General features: G+C 41.0%; 1 protein-coding gene across 1 annotated transcript in view; it reads left to right on the top strand.

Moving 5' to 3' along the window:
* The first annotated feature begins 1,462 nt into the window (after nt 1-1,462).
* Nucleotides 1,463-23,577, top strand: part of LOC308291345 (MAP kinase-activated protein kinase 2-like) — a 37,222-nt gene continuing 15,107 nt past the window's right edge. Inside the window, exons 1-2 of the mRNA XM_080733336.1 lie at nt 1,463-1,997; nt 21,340-21,479. Of these exons, the coding sequence (XP_080589462.1) occupies nt 1,710-1,997; nt 21,340-21,479 (428 nt within the window). The 5' untranslated portion in view covers nt 1,463-1,709. The remainder of the gene's footprint in view (nt 1,998-21,339; nt 21,480-23,577) is intronic.

Here is a 23,577-nt window from a genome sequence, read left to right as displayed (position 1 = left end):
AACTGTTCAACAAATCACAAAACCAAAACTTAAAAATAAATTACAGATGGCCCCCATCCACAGGAGAGAAGAAGGAAAAAAGGTTTCAATATTCTTGTACAAATGAGCTTGAGTGAAGAAGGCTAGAAGTCCCGCTTTGTTAGTAATTGATTTGAGAGTAATTTTCTCCTTTGAAAGTTTTATCACAACTGGAGTCGATATCGATATGTATTTGTAATAAAAGTCTCGTACAAAACCGTTGGTGTCCTTCCTGTGAATGATAATTTCTATGTTTGTAAAAAGTGATGTTCTTCGGCTAGCACACCACAGATTGCAAGTCATGCTGAAGTGGTTGTGAAAACAACACTTTTGTTCCTATTTCATAGCATGGTCCCTCAGTGTTGGGGGAGGTCCCTGGATGACAGTAAAGTGACCGTTAAAGGACTCAATACCTTGATAAAAATCAAAGCTGGTCAAATATTGGCAACATTTTCAAAAACATTTCATGCTGTTTTCACAGCATGTGAGCTTGTTTTTGGGAAGAAGTGAATAGTGAAAATGTATCTATTTTAACCATTTACCTGTTGAACCGAGTCAAACAACACTGCCTCATCTTAAATTCCAAGTGCATATCAGGGTGGGTGGGTCCCCAGTTCAAAATTATTTTGGTGCTTATTGAACCTCAAAACTTCACTCAATGTTAATCATTCATGTTTGAGTGCAGTCTGTAGACAGGCATATTCATGGGTTGGATTTGTAGTCCTACACCAGCCATTTTGAGGACCAACACAGGTGTTTTGATTAACATAGAACATTGGTTCTATGCCAATCGAACAAACACCTGTGTTGGTCCTCAATATGGCCGGTTTAGGACTACAAATGCAACCCATGAATACAGTATTCATATTTTCTATAATTCCCATGTCATTTAGTTTTCAGTGTTTTTAATTACATTTCTGTGCGTGTATATTATGGAGAGAGAGGTATAACTTGTATTTTCATTATGAAACATTCATATGCTGTTGTTGCTACAACGACCAAGGGCTAAGACCAGACACCGTAATAATATCAATAAAGTAATCAAACATCTAGATTTAATCGTTTTGCTCGCGGATGGGCCATCAGCGCCCCCTGGAGTCCCAACATTTTCCAACAAGTCACTGATATCGGTGTAACAGCCGGGGACCCTCCTACTGCGCCGCTGTAAAAGAAGCGCAGGTGGCGATGATAGCGACGTGAAGTTTGTCCAGAAAGACACGGGAGGAGGCGGAGGACAACCAACAGCTAAATGACATCAGTTAGAGTTACACGTTCTTAGAAAGCAGCTTCAAGTCGCAGACAGAGACAGAGTTTGTTTGACACTTCATAACTTGTCCTAGAACCGCAACTGTAACAGTAAAAGTTAAAAGAAAGACATCGGGCCGTTGTTGTCAAGCAGAAAGTAAAGTGGTGTCTACTGTCTAGTCTCGTTGTACGGACCGGGTCCATGCTAACAGCAGTGGGTTAGGCTAGCAGGACGGACGTTCCGTTCCATGCCAGGACATTACAACATGAGTCTGGGCTCTCAAAGAAGCTAGCCTAGCCTAGCTAGCCTTTCAACTAAAAGTTGGTACTTTTCTTTCTAAAGGAAGACGACGGGGGAGTTTGTCGTTTGGACTCCTATTATAAATTCACCGGGTTTTATTTGACAACTTCTCTCTTAAAACTCCGGGGGCCGGGCCACCACCACCATGTTGTCCAACGTCCCGAACCAGAACCAGGCGGCGTTCCCCGGCTTCCAGGGACCCCTACAGCAGCAGCAGCAGGGGGGTCCGCAGGGGCCCACAACGAACCTCAACAACCAGCAACAGGGCCCCTGTTTCCCCGTGTTCTTCGCCAAGCCCCACAACCCGCTGCTGATCAAGAAGAACGCGATCACGGACGATTACAAAGTGACGAGTCAGGTCCTCGGCATGGGAATAAACGGCAAGGTCTTGGAAATATTCCGGAAAGACAATGGAGAGAAGTGTGCATTGAAGGTAAGTTTTATATCATTATTTTCCCATCTTAAACTTAAGTGAAATGATAATTATCCACAGCACATTAATCTGTAAGTAATTAATAGTACTAGAAGTTCGCGGCCCTTCGGGCCGCTCACATCTAGAGATCGGGCGCTCACAGCTATGTTGCAGGCAGCAGTGATCCAACTGACATGGCCTTGTAGCTCCTTTCGGAACCCCTCACTCCACTGGTAGCATGCCGGAATCCTGCGGCTGGATCGCCGATCCGCCGTTGGGGAACACTTCTTACCTTTGGCGAACACTCTATCCGAAAGGTGACCGGTCTCTATTCATCTATAATCGTTTTACTTCTTTAAGGTGGAAGAAACTCGAAGCACTGGGGTGAAATAAAGTTTTTATATCTTTCAGAAGGTCAGCCGGTTCTGTGTTTTCCCCGTTGTGTAACTTGTGTATATACCACGTGACCAGGGGAGGCAGTAATGTTTCCCTATGTGGCCACAACTTCCGGAATGTCTAAAAACACAGAACCGGCTGATCTTTTGAGCGATATAAAAACTTTATTTCAACCCAGTGCTTCGAGTTTCTTCCACCTTAGAGAAGTAAAACGATTATAGATGAATAGAGACCGGTCATTTTTTGGATAGAGTGTTCACCAAAGGTAAGAAGTGTTCCCTAACGGCGGATCGGCGATCCAGCCGCAAGGTTCCGGCATGCTACCAGTAGGAACCCCATCTCGGAGCTGCGTAGCAGTGGAGTGAGGGGTTCCGAAAGGAGCTAATGTCCTTGTAATATGCAGATCTGTATCTGTCAGTCCTTGCACACTGTCAGAGAAACGGACTATGACTTTATGTGTGGAACTGTCGGAAAATATATTGCTTGAATGATCAGCTACAATATATGTAATTAAAGGAGTTCGGTAGGCTATAAACAATGTCAGTTGTTCCCTTGTCATTACCCTTAAAGAATACTTTGATGTTGCTCGCCCTCTTTCCCCTGGAGAAGGCTTACGCCCCGGCTCCACCGAGCGCGTCGAGCGTCGCGTCAACGTCAACGCAGGGAACGCTCCCGTTTTAATCAATGAAGGGTGCTCCACTGCCGACGTCAACGTCCGCGTCGGACGCTCAAATTCGCCCCGGTTCATTTTTTGACGGCGTCCGACGCCGGCACGACGCCGTCATTTTGGTGGAGCCCTGCCTTTATCTGAAAGGCAACTGTCGTCTAATAAAGGTGAAGGAAAGCTCGTCACTTCTGTCATGGTGAGCTATCCTTGGGGGGGGAATATCTTTTCACCCTTCTGTTTGTGCCTACTACAATCTCACACTCAATGTCCATCGTCTGCATTACCACCATTCTGGTGACATTTTTGAGAGTGCGGTCAGGTTTGGTTTGCAGGTTTCTAAGTAGTTTCAACCTCAGGTTATGATCAGTGATGCCAGTGGGTGTCAGTGAATTAAGGAATTCCATAGGCATGGAGTCCTTGTGATTGTCCTCCTGAATGGATTCAGATGACCGTACACTCGCTCTTCTTCTCCAGGGAAGTCTGTTGATTTCTTGTATACCGTGCCTTTGAGAAGGTTGTCTTTGTCGACACGTCCATTTTGCTGGTCAGGAAAGGTGTATGAAATATGTGCATATCTCCCTGTTTGGGCCGTTCTGTCCCTGACATCAGCTGTGACGATGTCAGTCTCTGCGAACCCTCTATGATGCCAGTAGAGCCAGCCGTGTGCTGTGAGACCCTAGACATGCTGACTCGGTACCCATGTGGGTTTCAGCGTCAATTAGTAGTAGGGATTTCACATCTCACAAATACTTTTCTTTAGCTCCCATGCAAATGCTTTCTTTGGTCTACAGCTTATGCTTTTTTGTATTAGAAAGGGCTAATGGTAAACTACACTAGCCTAAACGTGGTGATCTTTGAACTAAATTCCATTTGAGGTGCAATCCAGCTTAGACAGGCTGCTGTCCGTGTGAGAATGGCTGGGCTTTGGTCTGGTACTGGGATATGGTACATTGTTGACATAGTGGCTACAGACTGTCAACGTATTTGAGTCAGGCCAGGGTTGCCTGTGTGAGTGTGTGCTGTGGTGTGTAAAGTAACTAAGCACATTTACTCAAGTACTGTACTTAAGTACACTTTTTAGGAATGTTTTACTTTACTTGAGTGTTTACTTTTACTTTGCTACATCTCAGAATGGAAATATTGTATATCAGTGTTTTTAGTTACTTTGTAGATTTTGATAATTTTTACAAAACATGCATTAACCACCCCCTATGCATTAATGGCTGATCTACAAGCTCGTAGATCTACTTTCCTTTTTTTTCCTTCTTTATTTACATTTGGAAACCTGTGAAATGTGACATTCTGCAAAATGAGTACAGTACTTAAGTATATTTTAATGTGAATACTTTTGTACTTCTACCCAGGTACATTTTGAATACTGGACTTTTATTTGTACTGTATTTATTTATACATTGTGGTTTTGGTATTTTTATCTGGTGGAAACCAGATCAGTAATCACCTCACTTTCTTTGACGACCATTGATTACCTCTTCTGGATAGGCTATTCATGTCACATGGTAGAGCTAAGGGCCAATCGCAGGACAGTACCCCAGGAGTGCCCTTCCAGACAATGGGGCGAGAACCAGGCTATGGGGGAAATTAGCAGTGTTGGCAAAAGTACTCAAATGTTTGTTGTCCCTGCTTAGCATTGACTTAGCATTGACAACATTGTCATGATCGTACAACTATCTAGTTTTAACGTTCAGAACGTTTTCTTTTTGGACAATAAAACATTGACAGGCAGGGGGAAAAAAATCCATGAAGGACACGGAATGCAATCGTTCACTCGCCGTTGGAAAATTGACTTATTAGACTATTCTGGATGTGTGGCTAACGGCTAACGCTAACGTTAGCTGCAGGCTAACGCAGGCATGTTATACACAATTACTCATGGAATAAAACGGCGACCCAATTCACTAAAATGTGATAAAGCCACAAAAGCATCTCAAAATATCTAGGCTACATTTCACATAAACGCCAGAGCTTAACTCTGCATGTAAATAGGACTTTTTTTTAAATTAATGTGAGAGATCGTGACATATTTTTGTTGGTCCTCCCAGAATATGGCTAACATGCTAGTCCCAGCCAGCCTGTATTAGCCCTTTGTAGCCAAATGCGGTAATATCGAGACTCCATTACTTAGCGATATTTATTCCGGTATTTATTCCGTTAATGTAATGCCACGTATGTTCCAAATGAACAATTATTAACCACGTAATGTTGTTATAATGATTTAATCTATTATTTATTTATTATCCCGTTTTCTTCTTCTCTGGCTTTGGAGGGAAAAATGATCCGCTTGCTTCCTGCCTGGAGGCGTCTGTGACTTCCTCAAATGCTGCGGTCCTTTCCTTTGTTGTTGAGTTAGCTTAGCATTGAATAGAACAGTATCCACGTCCAGAGCGTTTTTTTTTTGGACAATAAAACATTGACAGGAATGACAGCCAGGGGGAAAAATCTATCAGAAGGACACATGGAATGTAATCGTTCCTTTGCCGTCGGAAAGTTGACTTATTAGACTATTCTGGATGACTGTTTATTAGTGGCTAACGGCTAACGCTAGCTAGCGCTAGCTGCAGGCTAATGTAGCTATCGTATAAACAACTGGGTTACTGGAATAAAACGTGATCCAACTCTATTTTTGCCAATCTATGAAAATCTACAAGCTCACAATGCGAGGTGGTTGAGCCTGTAGATTGTGGTTTATTATCAGAGTCAGATGATCCTTCACGAAGTTACACAAACACTGAGACCCATGTTACACAAAGCACTTAGCATAGCTACAGTTAGCTATTTTAGGTGTTGATGTCCAGTTTCGAGCAGTAATTCACACAGTTACTGTGTGTGAATTATTTAGAAACTGACCATTAACACCTGAAGACTATTGGCAAACGTGGGCTTATGACAGCAGAACAAAGGATTACATTTGGGCATTATGAGAAAGAGATAGAATAGTAGTTCTCGTTTATTGATACCAGTGGTGGAAAAAGTACTCGCATACTATACTCAAGTAAAAGTATCAGCACTAACTAAAGTTTTCAAGTAAATGTAGTGGAGTAAATGTATGATATTTGGATCTGAGATGTATTGTGGAGTAGAAGTAAAAGTATTGGAAATAGGAAACAGGTACAGTACAGTAGGCCTACATGTAACGGAAGCTTTTCCCCAATAAATAAATAAATACATTCACAACAAAATACATGCTAACTCGGTATCATAGCTGTATGTCTATAAGCATCCACACCACAGTTGCACATAATTATTATTTAAAGCAGGAAAATGTAAATAATATAAGGAATAGACAGGACATTCACAGGCGTCTACTGCAGATTACATCCCACAATAGTCAGTCAGTTATATGTTCACTTTGTCACGTTCATTCAAAGCATTATGGGAACATTGAGCAGTCATCATCATCTTCATCTCAATATACTTTTCCAAATACAAATGTGTTTAAAAGCATCGCCTGGTCTTCCTGGTTGCTGCTTCTTCTTTTCTTTGGGGTTTATTGGTGGTTGGTGTAACCTTAAAGGTGCATTACCGCCACCAACTGGAGAACCCACTCATGAAAACCCATTTTATTTCAATGGCTGAAGGACAAAATGTTTGACACTGCAGTGGTGTAATAAAAAAACAATCCACCATAGAACTAATTTATTCTTTGTCAGAATATCTGAAAGAACCAGGGAATTTGTGTCTGAACAGCCAATTGATAGGATTATAGCAGAACGATTCGAATTGGAATGGAATTGTGTTAAGTGGCCTTTAATAGCTTGCATTCGACGAATTTCAATCTGAAAGAACCAAAATGTGTTGGGACAATTAGAAGTAGCCTACACTAGTATATAGACATGCATCAAATACTCATCTTTTAAATACATTTGTATCCCTTGCCCCTCTTACTGTTTTAGACATATTTTTAATTTTTTTATTTACATATCGACTGCATAGTACTGCGTTCTATTAGTCATTCAATGATATATGAGATACTTTAATGGTTTCCTGTGGAAATAAGCTTAGTCTTTTCATGGATCTCCTTTTAGTGGACATTGTACCAGTGAACGGTATCATCCTGAAACTGTACCCTTTCCTATGCAAACTTCTAATAAATAAAAATCAATGTCTTTTAAATGATACATTATTTACTGCACTTTTATTTTGAAGGCTGAGTGAATCTAAGCAAACAATGTATCGCACAGTTATTTGTAGGCTATATAAAATCCAAAACTTCAGAATATGATTGTCTCCGACCTATCCGAGTAACTGCTGCATGTAAAGTTATTCTTGTAGTCAGGCTCGTACAACGATGTAATCCGAAGTCTTGTATTTTTATATATTTAAATATTTATGTGGTTATAAAGTAGCAGATTTAGCAGCTACAGTGGTATGGCCAGCAGAGGGTGATAGAGATAATGGTAGAACATAGGAGCACAACAGTGGTGTTTTGTAGAATAACTAAAAAGTGATACCAGCACAAATTTTAAAATTTCAGCACCAAAGAATGACACCATTTTTATATATGTTTTCAACATATGGGTTGCCAACGTCACAGAGGTGTTCATTGAACCTCTGTCTTACTTTTTATATGTAGCTGTGTTGTGAACACAAAAGCAGAGGGGTACACACAACATGTTTTGTTTCACCCCTAACCCTAACAAATTTATGTGAGAACTATATAGATACTATTTGGCAGACATAAACTAGAATATTCTAAAACATGCATTAAAGACTGTATCCTTATTGCAACTTTATAGTGTTTTTGACCAGCTCTTGCCATTCTCTATCCCACGTTTCCTCACAAGGTGGGAAACGCCACCCGTGTATTACAGTAAACATTAGCCTTGGAGCACGGGCCACGTATGTTGTAAATGGTAAATACTTTACCATTTAGCTACTTTCACATAAAGCCGACAGTGAATTCTAATATTATGCAACATCGATGATAGGAAACACCACCAGTAACTTCAAATGTGCAATTTATTACAAAGGAACAAATCACCCAAAATACTTCAATAAAAGGCTGAGTGAATCTAAGCAAACAATGTATCGCACAGTTATTTGTAGGCTAGATAAAACCCAACTATGAAAAACAACTATGCAACATTACTTATAATATTACTCCGTTCACGCCCCACTCATTATCATTATGGATAGACTGTTCAAAGTCCCCGACTTTTCACCACACCATTCCACCAGATTTTATATTGACTGTGTCAATTCTTGTTTACTGAAGTACAACATGTGAGTGTACTGTGTGTGCGTGCGACGTGCGTGCCATGCTGTTTAGTGGGAGGTGGCGGTAGACTCCGGTGAGTGTGGTAATGTACTGCAGCTGTCATTCTGATCCACAAATAACTTCTCCTTCCAGTCCCCTCTCCCCTGGATCTGATGGCATTGATAAGAGCCAAGGCACCCTAATGTTGATATTGTTGTCTTCTGTGCTGTTCTATCAAAGGAGCACGAAGCAGCACGTCCAGTGAAATTGGCCTTGTTTGTTGTCAGAAAGCTTTAATAGGGCAGGATTTAGAGGGCGTTTTTTAGAATGTGCCTCAGTCCTAAATGGGTTTGTTCTTCATAAGATGGTACCATTTCTGTCTACTGACGTTGTCAGAGGAGGGGGTGTTATGGGAAGTTCAGAAATAGGGCTGTCACGATTATGACATTTTACATGACGATTAATTGTCGCTCAAGTAATTGTGATTAACGATTTAAATGTGTTTTTGTCGTTGACAATTACATTTCTGTTTGGCTTGTAGGCTTTTAAGTTGCACATGGCAGATATGACACATAAGCCAAAATATCCAAAGAAATTACTGACATTTGACAACTTAACACCTTAAAAAAGAACATTGATAATGGAAATAGTCGATCTACAAGCTCACAATGTGTCACATCGCATTGTGAGCTTGTAGATCGGTTATTTCCACTTTTTTTTAAATGTTTGATGTAAATGAGTATGACGATTATCACAAAATAATTGCGATTATGTCAAATAATTGCGATTATGACAAATAATTGCGATTATGTAATAATTGTGACAGCCCTATTTGTGTCAGGGGAGGGGGTGTTATGGGAAGTTCAGAAACCTGACTACCAGTGACATCATCGCCAGGAAGGTTTGGTAATCTCAGACCAGATTTCAGCATCAACTTTCAATACACGGGCAACCCTTGAAAAGGAGCGTCTTGAAGCAATCGTAGACACAAACACAGACCCTATGACACAGAGACACACACACAGATCCTCTCCCATTTGGAAAACATCAACGTGTATAATGTTTTTGAACAAGCCATTAAAACATTTTCTGTTAAAAAAAAATAAGTTTTCCATTTACATTTTTTGAGTTGTGATGAGCATGAGTCGAAAATCTACTTTTTATCACATCCCTAGAAAGCATACAACTCAATAAAGAAGGCACTGGAGCTACTCGGGTGATTGTAGCCCATTTATTTTAATAACTGCGTGCAAAACACACAAAAAAGACAATGTTTCGATTACATCATTGTCAGGAATGTTTCTATTACATCATTGTCAGGAAAGCATACATGTTAGACTTAGTTCTTACTTATGTTGTCAGGAAAGCATACATGTTAGACTTTGAAGTTCTTACTTATTGGTATCACTTGTTAATATTGATGCCAAATATTTGGGGTTCCACTTACAATACGCTCGGGTGGCCCACATGTTAGAATAAATGTATTAGAGCCAGAGGGGTCCCCACAGGAAGGGGAAGTGTCATTTTTAAGACCCTTTTGATGCCCAGAAGGAGAAAAAAAAATACTTTACTGCATCAGAAGTAATCAACAAAACTGTAGTTTAAAAATCGGTCAAACATTGGCCCAGTTGTGAAATTATAAGAAAGAAGCAAAGATGGTGGTTGTGAGCCTATAACATCTGCTATTTTCACAATATTTATCTGTGGAACCGAGTCGAGCAACATTGAATGCCTCAACTCCTACACTTTCTTAGCCTGGTGGGTGGGTGGGGGGTCCCCAGTTAGTGCAAATAGGCTTCATTTAGAAAGGTCACGGTCCTGAAAAGGTTAAGGACCACTGTATTAAAGAGGATTTGGGGGGGATAATAATAGAGCTGCGGTTTGTTCCCGGATCTCTCTTTGATTTCATCAAGTCCACTTCCCGTCCTGCTCTTCTTCCTCTGTACCTCCTGCCTTCAGGACAGAGAGTCTCCTCTGCCAACGTTTCACTTCTCATCTCTCCAGGGAGAGAAATGATGATGATCAGACTCACATTACCTCACCATCCTGTCCTCCTCTGTCCTCTGGGATCAATTAGTCTGCTGTGAGGCAGCACGCGTGTGTTTGTATTGCCCGAGTGTCCCCACAAGTATAGTCAAATTATTTGTGAAATAGACGTTTGTGAGGACCATTTTCCAGTAGGAGCGAGATCATTCAGCGACCTACAACCGGGTCGCAACGTGGTCGGTAGTTTTCAGCGACCGGGTCGCTAAATCAACCGACCAGGCCGGTAAATCACCGACCGCGCCGCTAAATCGACCGACCGGGTCGCTAAATCTACCGACCCGGTTGTAGGTCGCTAAATGATCTCACCCTCTCTCCCATTTTCCTGGTCCCAAATCTTTTGGGGGGGACAAATTTCAACTATTTTCAATGCTGCCTTAAAATGTTATATTCTCGTGTGTGTGTGTGTGTGTGTGTGTGTGTGTGTGTGTGTGTGTGTGTGTGTGTGTGTGTGTGTGTGTGTGTGTGTGTGTGTGTGTGTGTGTGTGTGTGTGTGTGTGTGTGTGTGTGTGTGTGTGTGTGTGTGTGTGTGTGTGTGTGTGTGTGTGTGTGTGTGTGTGTGTGTGTGTGTGTGTGTGTGTGTGTGTGAAAAACTTTTTGGACCTCCAACAATGTACTAGGCATGATCGCGATCGCGAAATTGCATGTTTAACCCCCATACCAACCCTATCTTTCAAACATGGCAGCCATGTTTGTTTACATTTGAAGAAAACATAAGGGCTGGTATCTCCTTATATCTCCTGAATGCCTGGATTTCCAAGCTGATTTTTTTGTTTGAAAGCTGTGAAAAGCGTGTACATGCATAGTGCATCATCTGTGCACGAATTCGTACACCAGCGTGCACACTATTTTTTTAACCCTTTGGTGGCGAACCGGCAATATAAGAGGTCCCACTTTACATATGGCACCGAAGAAGTTAAAGAACAACTTCTTTTTTTTATGTATGTTAATGTATTAATGTATGTTTTATAGTATAAACATTTATATCTCCAAAGTAACAAGTAACTAAAGTTAACTTTGTAAGAGTAGAAGTAAAATATTTGGATCCCAGATGTAGTGGAGTAAATAAGTACTGAAAACAGGAAATACTCAAGTAAAGTACAAATACCTGAACATCTCCTTTGTACAGTATAAGTACAGTACTTAAGTAAATATACTTAGTTACTTTACACCAATGTTTTTTTTTTTTTTTACTGTGCTGTATCTATTTATATGGCACGAGTGCTGGTTGATTAACCTGGGGGAAAAAAACAAGTTACACTGTCCTGTGAAAAACATAGTTATTCAATGTTGAATAAATGTGGATGATAGCATGTAGTTGTGTTTTCCGTCATCATGGGCACATTCATGTGTTTTTTTATAGGGCAAAAATAAGAATTAATATTAAAAATTAAGTGAATTAATTACTCGAATTAATTAATTAATTATCAAAAAAATTCATGAGATCACCCCCTGGTCAAGACTTTTTCCTGCAGGAAACCCTGGTGTGTGTGTGGGTGTGTGTGGTCCTCCTGACCACCCACTCTGATTGGTGCTGTTGAATTGATTGAAGTAATCAGTGTAAGAAGAAGTACTTGTATCCACAAGTTTCCGCGGGAGTTTACTGGAGACTATCGGGACCAAACTTCCGGGTTTAACAGCAGACATACAAGCTCACGTCGCGTCGCAGATGCAACCCGTTGTGAGCTTGTAAATCCGCACCGGAAGCTCGGTGCAGACGTCTGCGCAATGCACTATGGGGCGTTGGAAACTCGTGGATATATTTGTTTAACTTAAGTAAAAGTAGCGATCTCAATATAGAGAGTAAAAACCCAGTATTAGAACATTTACTTGAGTAAAAATACAGCATCACAATCGTTTTAACCACTTTCTCCATTTATGTCAAAAAAGTGAAAAGTGGGCATCACAGGGGGGAGAGAGAGAGGGGGGGGGGACTGAGTTACTAGGGGGGCACAGTGAATCCTTATCCCCAGGGCCCAGAATTTGGTCCGACATCCCTGACTGCAAACTTGTACCTCTGCTATTTTTGAAAAATTAGGAAACGTATCTTCTTTTCTTTTTCTCTTCTGGGGGTCCTGTGTCGCAAACTCTTTTCAGATGCTCTTGAGAACAAGATTCGCCTGTGGCCAAATGCATGATCTATTTGGGGGACACTTGCTCCTAGACATGAAAATGTTTGAGAACCACTGAAGCGCAGCACTTCAGTGAATGTACTTGAAGTTACTTTTATGGTCAGTGTTGACAGCCAGCAGCACACAGACACACAGCTGGCAGAGCTGCCTGCCGTTGCACTGCAGATATTGGAGGGTGAACGGGGGAGGGGTGAGGATGACATCATTATATACAGTTACAGTATAGAGACACGGACGGATGGTGTTGTGATTCAGAATGCTCTGTTGTCATCCTTTAAAAGCACAGACTCTATTAGAGGCGCTGGTGACTTCATACAGATCCATTACTCGACGTGTGAAAAAGCCTGACTTATACTTGGTCGCATGGCATGGCACGCACGCTGGTGTTGTTTGCTCGGTAAATAGCAGATCTACAAGCTCGCCACGTGTCACGAACGTGACGCATTGTGAGCTTGTAGATCTGCTATTTACCAAGGCTTATGCAAGCTTCCAGAGTTCTGAGAACAAGATGACCAAGGCGGATCACACCCGCACACCACGACATGTTCTGAAGATTACCACGCACACACAGAGACACGTATTGTTGCTATCTGCTGGAACCTAACCTTGTATCTCTGTGTTTCAAACTTTCAGTGTTACTTTTGTCATTTAATGGCCTACTTCGTCAGAATCGTCATGCATAAAATGGCAAAAACGTCTGTTCGACAAGCTCTGTAAAGGAGCTATTATATTTTCTTAAGTGGTTGTGTGTGCATTTGAAAAATTGTATTATTAATGAGCTTGTGACTAAATATTGACTACATACACCCCTTTCCCTGGAAAGTAAGTTTCTAGACATGCATGGTTGCCACCTGACGGAGACTGTACATTTTGATTATGTCAGTAAGTTTCTTTTATGGAATAGGAGCTTGGTCGACGTTATCTTTCGATGCATTTGATGTATTGATGTCGAAGTATTGATTGATGTATTACCTTGCTTATTGTAAGTCGCTCTGGATTAAGAGCGTCTGCTAAATGCCTAAATCTTAAATTGTTGTGGCCTTAAGATACATGAGTCATCATGACTGCATGGTGCAAAGTAGACAGAACAGGAAGGAGACGGATGCGGTAGGAACTGTGTGCTGTGCTGACCACCATACAGTTTCCTGATTAGAGGGGGAGAGAGGGCACAATAAGCAAAGGTATATTATCTACAGTATGTGATTGATTACACAGATTAAGAGTCAGTGAGTAAAGTATACTTACAAGATTGTGTTGTGATGTGTCAAGCCTCATGCATATTACGATGAGTTGCTGTCAGGCAGAAACCTCTTATCTCCATATTCTGACTAACGCCCTACTTGATCATACTACCTTGTCACGCAAAATTATGAAACGTAGCAGATCCACAGGCTTGAACCCGAAACTGTGACGCGCTTTGAGTTCATACAGGGCTTGACATTAAGGCGTGTCCCATTGTCCGGGACACGTGATTCTCAGTGAAGGACAAGTGGATACAAATATTACTAGTCCATCAGACAAGGTGATTCTTTTCCCCCAACAATGATGTGACAATCCTATGTTTGTGCTATTAACGCAGCCCCAGTCAGTAAGCGTTTCGCTGTTTCTATGTGTCATCTTTTCGACACCCCAAGTCGCTAACCCTCCCAACACTCCTTTGTCGAAATGATGGTCGTTCGAAAGAGCGAGATTTCCCCATCAGTAGCTGTCCTTTTTAATCTTCCAATGGGACTGACTCATAATAACAGGTGTGAAAGATCCATAGACCTGAAGATGTGGACTCTGAATTCAGTCTAAAAATTAACCATTTCGCAGTGGTTAATTTTTATCCGGACAAGTGACTGGGAAATGTGCTTGACCGACGGACAAGTGCCTCAAAAAGTTAATGTCAAGTCCTGGTTTATAGATCTGCCACTTTCAAATTTGAATCCTGAACAGTAACGGTTTTGGACATATGAGGTTTCCACGACAGATGATATTACGATAGATAGATGGATATGGATTTCCTTCCCAACATGTTTGTTAAATATTAATTAAGCCAGTCATCGTCAGTGTTGTCAGCAATTGAATAATCAAGATATGCTGGAATGGACCATTGACTGTAGTTCCGTTGTAAAATAAACGCAATAAAATAGGCCCATAATGTATTGGCCGGGCTAATGTTTGGCCAATGGAGGATTGGATATTGGATTTTCGATGGGATGTTTTGGTTGCTGCAAAAAAAACACCCAAGTCACAGTTCTGTCCTAGTGTTTGACAATATAATTGCAGGTAGCTGAGGGATACTGTAAAACTCCTACGGGTCCATTTAGTTCAATTTGGTTCAGACTTTAAATAACCACGGGGACTTTGTGTGTGACTGACTGTGAACCACTGTTATTTCCTCCAGGTGGAAACCTCACACGACCAAAACTGTTACCCGTTTCAGGATTTCAGGAAAGTAGCAGATCTACAAGCTCCAAACGGATTGCAGAACCTGCTACTTGAGATGCTTTTGTGTGGTGCTGTAGTTTGATCAAGTAGGGCATTAACTCACAAAAGAACGCAACATGAATCTGCAACAAATCTGCGTCACTTTAGATTTGAACCACTTTAACCGTTATTTTAAGCTTTAACTATTAAAAAACAGCAGATCTACAAGCTCACCGCTAGATCTGCTATTTTTGAAAAATGGTGAACATTTGTGCAAGTCTTTGAATATTTTTGACCCGTTTCTATAAATGTCTTTCTTCTAAATCCTTCTTCTAAATCTGTGGTTCTCAAACTTTTTCATGTCGAGGACCCCCCAAAATTACATGTATTTGGCCGCGGACCCCCCCCCCATCTCAAAACATGTTGTTCCAGGGACCCACCCAGAAGCAAATATTCGAGTTACAAATGTTCGCTAAGATTTATTCAAAAATTACAAAAAAAATCTAAATTACAACAAAAAAATAAAACATGATTTTTCAAGAATAGCAGATCTACAAGCTCGCAGCGCGGCACTCGGTGCCGTGCTGTGAGCTTGTATATCTTCTATTTTTCAATAGTTAAAGCATTAAATAATTCTAGGCCTAAACTGCAACGTTAAACTGTGGAGAGAAGAGGTTTTTTTTTTCTCCCCCCGACTCTGCAGCGGTTTATTTGTGTTGTTGACTGTAACCTCTGCTGTCTGGCCAATTCCAATGATGTCAGAGAGTGGGGGGGAGAGAGAGAGAGAGAGAGAGGGGGAGGGAGAGAGAGAGAGGGAGAGAGAGAGAGGGAGAGAGAGAGAGGGATGATGGGGACACGCATGCCTGTGTCTAAAAGTAGCCTGGTGCGAGAGGCCAGAGATGACTGGGGGATTATTCAGCCCTGCATGAGAAGAACTGCAGCACAGTGTCCCACACGGGGAACATGTTCTCAGCTTTTATTAGGCAACACAGCCGTGCTTTTTAGACATGGGAGTAAACAAGCCTGGGACTCACTGGGAGGCGAACCCTCCCAGAAAAGTGACTGACAGGTCCAGAATCAAGACATGTAGGCCTGTCACAATTATTACATAATCGTCTAATCGCAATTATTTGAGGTAAATCGCAATTATTTTGCATAATCGTCATAATAGTTTCCATGTTGAGAAATGGTAATATAGTTACAAACACTTTGAAAAAGTAGTGGAAATGGCAGATCTACAAGCTCATAAACGTGTCGCATTGCGACACATTGTGAGCTTGTAACGTTACACTTAACTTAACGTTTAACCACTTGAACCCCAGCATCCCTATTCTGGGGGGAAGGTGACCCGCCGTTGTGAGCTTGTAGATCTGCTATTTTTGGTGAAGAGAGTTTGCCGTATACGGAAAAAGAACTCATCAAGGACAGTGCAAATCAGGTCTGTTTTACCAAATGGGCACCCCTGGACTGGCATCACAGCACCCTAGGGTGCTGCGTCACCACACAGATTGGACAAAACATGTATTCATTAAAAAAAGGTTACACAGTGCCGCCTTGGGCTAACAATGACCACTATTCTTTCACAAATGGGACGATCTACAAGATTGCAATGCGTTGCAAAATAATTGCACTTATGTCGAATAATTAGGTGATTATGTAGTAATTGTGAGCACAGTGAATGTTCACGTTCCTCCTCCTCCAATGCTCTTTGTTTTCTTATCAGCTACGGGGGCAGGGTTGCCATGTCTGCTTATTAGAAGCCACTTAGGGCTTGTTTTTCTGTACGGTCGCCTGTAAATATTGAGTTTTCTTTTTTTCCTTTTTTTTTTAAAGATTTGTTTTTGGGCTTTTTTTATTGCCTTTATTCGATAGGACAGTAGACTGACAGGAAATGGGGAGAGACATGGGGAATGACATGCGGCAAAGGTCGTCCGGATCGGGAATCGAACCGGCGACGCCAGCAGGCATCATAGCCTAGTATATGGTACCACCAGGCCAGCGGGCACCCCCATTTTCTTTTTTTCTTTTAATCGGTGGTTCTCAAACATCATGCATGCTTGTTTTTCTGTAAGGTCGCTTGTAAATATTGGTAGTTTGCAACTTTGCATGTATTTTTCCCTAACCCCCATCTGAAAATGTGTTGTGCCAAGGAGCCCCTTCTACCAGATTTGTGGTGTTGAAATGTTTCACAAATATTCAAAATATTCCACATTTTTATTCAGTATCTTTTCTTTTTTAAGAGCTTGTAAATCGTCTATTTTCAAACATGTGTATGGCATCTGAGTCAGTTAATGACATCATTGCTGTTATAACGGACCCTACACGCAGTTCTGTCAGTTAAGTTCTCATCTAGTCTGTGGAACTATTGGCGCACATGTTTGTATGTTAGAAACTGAATATTTGGGCTTGGTGCTTTTATTTTTGAATTATTTGATCATTTTTTTGTATTTTTTGTAACTGATATGGATCTTCCTGGGTCTGAAATAAAGATTGAATTGAAACCGCCGATGCATGCAGTATACAGGGTTTAAAGTGTAGTGATGTTGCTAGGTTTTCGTTGTCGTGAGTCTCGGCACTCACTAGTGGGTCATATGAATGAGTCCCAGGGAAATTGTATGAGTCTTAATTAAAATGTGTTGTTTTTTTGAGAAATAGTCCCTTGGTTGCTTATTTCTCGCGCAAAATCTGGCAACAGTGTACGGGGGTTGCCTGTTCCACTCTGTCCTGAAGGCAGGGATGAATGGCCTGTTTGTGTGAGTGCTCTATATTCTAGAACAGTGCCTCTCAAACTTTTCCATGTCAAGAAGGACCCCCACATAAATATGTATTTGAACCAACCAAGGACCCTCAATCTGAAAATGTCTAGTGCCGGGTAGGGCATTCACCAAATATTCGAATATCAAAGTCACTATTTGACGTTGTTCACCGAAGTCGAATATTCGCTTATTTTTTTTATTTTTTATTTTCTCTTTAAAAAATATATAGTTTATAAAGTTTGGCTAGATAGGAATAGGAAGACATAAGAATGAGTTGTCAATGCCCCTGGTGGATGAATTTGTTAATTCTCTATACCAGCGGTTCTCAAACCTTTTAAGGCCGTAACCCCCAAAATAAACATATTTGAACTGGGGACCCCCACCCTGACAAGCACTTGGAATTGTAGGTATTACATTTAATGTGACTCGGTTCCGCAGATAAATATTGTGAACATAGCAGATCTACATGCTCACAACGCCTCGCAACGCGAGGCGTTGTGAGCATGTAGATCGGCTATTTTCACAATGTTCGCCTCTTGCTTACTTAATATTTGACAGTTTGGCCAGTCCTCGATTCGAATACTTTGAGGTCGATTAATTCTAATACTAAAATTCACTATTCGTGAATGCCCTAGTGCCGGGATAGACAACCTTAGACATGGGTGCCAACATTGGCACAGGGGAGGGTGATCACTGGCACACTGGCAGAAATGTGAACGAGACAATTTTTATTTTAAAATCAAATATTTCTTTAAAAACGTGGTCAATTCAATGAAATCACCTAATTTACAGCAAATTAAATCCTGCACATAATTCTACCTTCATTAAAACTGAACTCTTGACTGGGGAGGTGGATTATTGTTCTGAGTCTAATGATTGTTATAACCATGTCCTGCCAATGTATGAACTTCTGATGGTGTGTCATTAAAATGTATGTTGACATGGCACTCTGACTATCTAGAAAATAAAAACATGGCACTTCATTTCAAAAAGGTTGCTGACCCCTGGTCTAGTGCCATGGAAAAAACAAAAAGAAGCAAACATTTACCTCAGGTCCTCAGACTTACTACAGGGGGTCTGCCAAATCTTTGTGATAGTATTATTATTATTATTTTATGTCCTTTTTTACATTGACCACTTGGAACCCTAGCGTCCATATTCTGAGGAGAACCCAAGCTAGAAATAGCTCTGCGAGGCTTTGTTGGCTTGTAGATCGGCTTTTACACAGCTTGTAGATCGGCTATTTTACAAAGAGGTTTGGTGTACAGCGGGGGGGAAAAGAGCAGACCGAGTACAGAGTGAAAGGTCAAGTTTATTCGGTGGTTGAAGTGGTTAAATGTCTGGAAATACACATTAACATGAATCCAAAATCCACTGATGATCGTGCTGTCAATGAAACTATATGAAATCTTCAAATCTATGAAAAAGTTGCAGGGGGGTCCCTGCTTCATCACTCTCTCAACTAAGGGGTCCTGAAAAAACATTGAATAAGAATTCTTAATGTTCTTGGTGGAACACAACGTTATAATCATCCACGTCGCTGTGTTGCCGTTCTTCCGCTGTGACATTATCCTACATTATTTCTACTGTTCTTGGATAAGGTCATTTACTGGAGGCCAGAAACCTTGTATCCTCCATTTTTCATCCTTAACGGTTGTTGTGGCCGTCGTCCCCACCATAAATGAATGCCCCCATCCCATAATAGACTCGTCAGCATTAAGCCTAATTGCAAACCTCTAGTATAGGGCAGAAGTGGTTAAAAGTACAGCAAAACGTTACATACGTTAATATATACAGATTTAGAAAAATCTGTATAGATTTGAAAAATAAATACATTCATTTTCTTCCTATAATAACGTATTTTTTTTTCCTTTCTTTTTGGGCCATATGGGTCAATAGCATGTGTTGTCTAGGACTGTCCTAGAGAATTCATTGGCATCAGACCCAGAGATCTGGCAATCGGTCGAGCTCTAAACCAAAACACCATGTCTGCTTACGAGGTCCCGGTTTTATGGTGTAGTAAACATGAGAAGAAGAAAGTCCCAAAGAAAGCTACAAACGTCTGTTTGTAGCGATGCCACTGCGGTCACCGCTCACACCAGGCTACATGAAGTGATGATGATGATGAAACTTTAACACTTTAAAAGATCTGAAAAATACCTAAAAAGTTTTAATAGTTAAAACATATAAAAATGGTTAAAGTGGTTCAAATCTAAACCAACACAGATGCGTTCCTGGTATATTATTACCTCCAAATCCCCTTCATTGTTGGGGCTAGAATTATAATGAGTCACTTTAGAGGTTCGTTTTAGTGGTTAGTCTATGTTTATACTTGCTTGTGTGGTAATGTCACACACACAGAAATTGTACTGTACTATTTTCAATGCTGGCCTAAAATATTGATGTCCTCCCAAGTCGAGTATAGTAACTGTGACCGCCAGGTCGCAGTTAGTATGAAAACGTCCACCTCATGTCCGTCAGTCACGCTGTATCTCACTCACATGGCTCTGTGGCGCGTCGCTGATTGCCTGGACCTGACTGTTGGAACCGTTTAACTTGTCGCTGATTGCCTGAGATCTGTCAGCTGTGGTGATCCTCTTGCTCTCACATAGATAGATGGATACCTTTATTATCCCAAGGGGGGAAATCAGTCGCCCAGAGGCAGCACAACAGATTTAAGGTTTACAAAGTTAGAGAAGTATATACAGTAGGGATGTGAAAAAAAATCGGAAATCGACGCGTCGATCGACTCAAGCTCACCGCGACTCAAAAAGTACGAGTCGAAAAATCGAAAAATATATATTTTTTTTTATTTTTCAAAAGTTTTTCCCCCAAAAAAGGTTTTAATCGTTCAAAAACGTTATAAGCGTTAATGTTTTCCATATGTGAGAGGACCGTGTGTGTGTGTGTGTGTCTGTGTCTGTGTCGGAGACGAGTGCATGCCTGCATGTGTTGTGCATTCGCATGCATGCGGCGCTAGTCAGGTCCGCGGACTACTGGTTGAGAAACACTGCTGGACCGGGACTGATGTGCGCGTCATAGCAGTGCGCGCTGACTTGCCTGACTGTATCAACTCTATGGACTGGATGCTTTTGTTTACCTCCTGCCTCTGCATGCACGCTTGACACGAAAGCTCGCTTGTTAATGGCAGCGTCGCCATTGTGTGCGATGATCACAAACCACACTACTCGTCGTTAACGTTAATGCGACACACCGGGGGCGGGGATATATGAGAGCGAGCGGTCAGCGCTCCCGCACGTTCCATGGACTTATTGTCACTCCGCTTCTAGTCTCTAGAGAACAGACTCCATGCTAACAAGGAAGAGCAATTATGTATTATCATTATTATTAGGGCTTTGATGCAAGTTCTGATGGGTGCAGCATACGTTGTGTTGTTTAAAGTAATGCGCCGTTGTGCTGCTCTCCTCTCAGCTGCTGCTTAGCCAAAAAAAAAAGGTGAAAAAAGTCGATCGACGCGTCGATTTTCGGCCGCGACGCGTCGATTCGCCAATAATGCGTCGATTAACATCCCTAATATACAGTAGCATGTCACAAATAGCAATACAAGCACAACTTATCAATGCAGTGCCAAACAAAAGTGTTCAAACAGTCAATGCTAGTCAGTGCTACACAAGTATCTCACCGCCATGTGTCACCGCCCAGACTGTCTCCGGGACCGTCTTAAAGCCAGACGAGTCCTAGCAAGTATAGTAATACAAACGTGTGTGCGTCTCTCTCTCAGATGCTGCAGGACTGTCCCAAAGCCAGACGAGAGGTTGAGCTCCACTGGAGGGCGTCTCCGTGCACACACATTGTACGCATCACCGATGTTTACGAGAACCTCTACCAGGCCAGGAAGTGTCTGCTCATCGTGATGGAATGGTGGGTTGGTTGTGCATGCATACACACACACACACACACACACACACACACACACACACACACACACACACACACACATAGGGATGGGACGATAATCAAAATCCATTATCTTGGGGTGGAACATTTGCTGCGACGCGTTGTGAGTTTGTAGATCGGCTATTATTTGGCAAAGACATTTGATAGAGAGTGAAAAAGACTGTATCAAGTACGTATATTATAAGTACCTTTTGCCAGTTATAGAGGGTTTAAGTGGTACCGGATATGCAGCTCAGCAAATAAAAGTTGAATTGATCCCAGTGCATCACGATATATTAAATCTCCACGATACAATTATCATGAGTGTTTTTTTGATCACGATAAACGATAATATCGCTTATCATCCCATCTCTACACACAAACACACACACACACACACACACACAGAGTAGAATACATGTGCTTTCACTTTCAAACATGTTTGGTGTAATTTTAACGTGTACTCTGGCTTTTACGAGCACCCCGTAAAAGTTTTAAGTTGCTAGATTCAGTATTTAGATATTTGATATTCATTTTATTAGACACAATTAGACACACGGCCCCTTCCTATACAAACCCATTGTGACTTCAAGCTCTGTTTGAACCATGTTACTCATTGCAAACACCTTGGTTCTGGTGACTCATATCCTTCTAATGTGTGAGGGGGCCATGTTTAATCCATTATTTTATTATTATTACTATTATTGTTAAGATAAAATGACCCCAAACATGTTTGAAAGTGAAATATCCCTTTAACCTGCCAACTAGGGGTGTAACGATACATTTGAACAACGATTCGATACGCATCACGATACATGGTTGACGATACGATACGATACATGGACGATATTGGTTCATTCATGGTGATATGATACGATTCAATGATTTAAAATCAATATAGTAACTATTTAGCACATTAGACATTAAATCTGTGTGAAACGTGTCAATAGGGCAGGTTTTTTAAGGGACAAATCTATTCTTGATATAAATAAGAAAACACTGATTCTTTAGCAAATACATGGACATTATATTACAACACATGGACAAACCCGCACCTTGACATGAACACAGAGATTACACACATTTATCGATAGACCAAGAGTAGCTATATGGAATGGAACAGTAATTAGACCCATTCTTTTACATTTTCCCTCTTAAAATTGCTAAATACAAGGCACAAATACTTCCCATACAATCGATTTATTTGCATTGCAAAACGATTCAATCCCGATTATTTGCTTATTTGATATACAGAGCCACATGGTACAATATTTGCTTTTGCATATCGATGTAGTAGATCATTGCAAATTAAAAAAGATTTTTCGATGCAGTTACTATATTGTTATACCCCTACTGCCAACCATCAGCTAATACATCCCATATTTTATGATAACATGGGATATATAATGATGAAATATATCGCTGCTTCTGAAACCTCATATCTACATTATTATTATTAATTGTATTTGTAATTTAATGCCATACTTCATCACACAAGTGTTGCACAAAAGTAGCAAAAATACCACTCTTCAAGCTCACAACGCGTCGTTAAAATGTTTTGAAATGGACCAGTTTTGGACATACAAGGTTTCAACCCGACAGTGACGACATGCTACTGTATGATACAGTAGCACAGAACGTAGCATGAAGCACCTGGTGTATAATATCTTTTATTAGACCCATTATTATGCTGTGCATAATGATCTCATATGGTTGTCATAAAGTTTAGGCTGCCATATTCATGTAAAATATGTTGCTTCTTGTAGCCGTTCTGTGAACCAACGGCTTCTTGGAGTTTCGATTTTTAATGGGTTTGGTTTACTCTACAGTTTACTCTACAAGGTTTTTATTATTTGTGGCACACAAACCCAATGCTTGCTATAAAAGTTATTTTCATGGCTTGCTTTTCTATAATATATCTAAATTGGGTCCATGTCTGACTAATTTGACGGAGTGGAGCATTTTCATTGATACATTTCCTCATAACGCTATTCGGTTTTTAGGATGTTGATAATTGTCTCCACCAGCCGAAGGCTGAGGGAGAGTATGTTTTCCCCTCCGTCCGTCCGTCCGTCCGTCCGTG

This window comes from Nannobrachium achirus, assembly GCF_963921795.1.
Source record: "Nannobrachium achirus genome assembly, chromosome: 9".
NCBI classification, from domain to species: Eukaryota; Metazoa; Chordata; class Actinopteri; order Myctophiformes; family Myctophidae; genus Nannobrachium; species Nannobrachium achirus.
The sequence above is the reverse complement of the archived record's forward strand: the minus strand, read 5'-3'. Positions and strand labels throughout refer to the sequence as shown.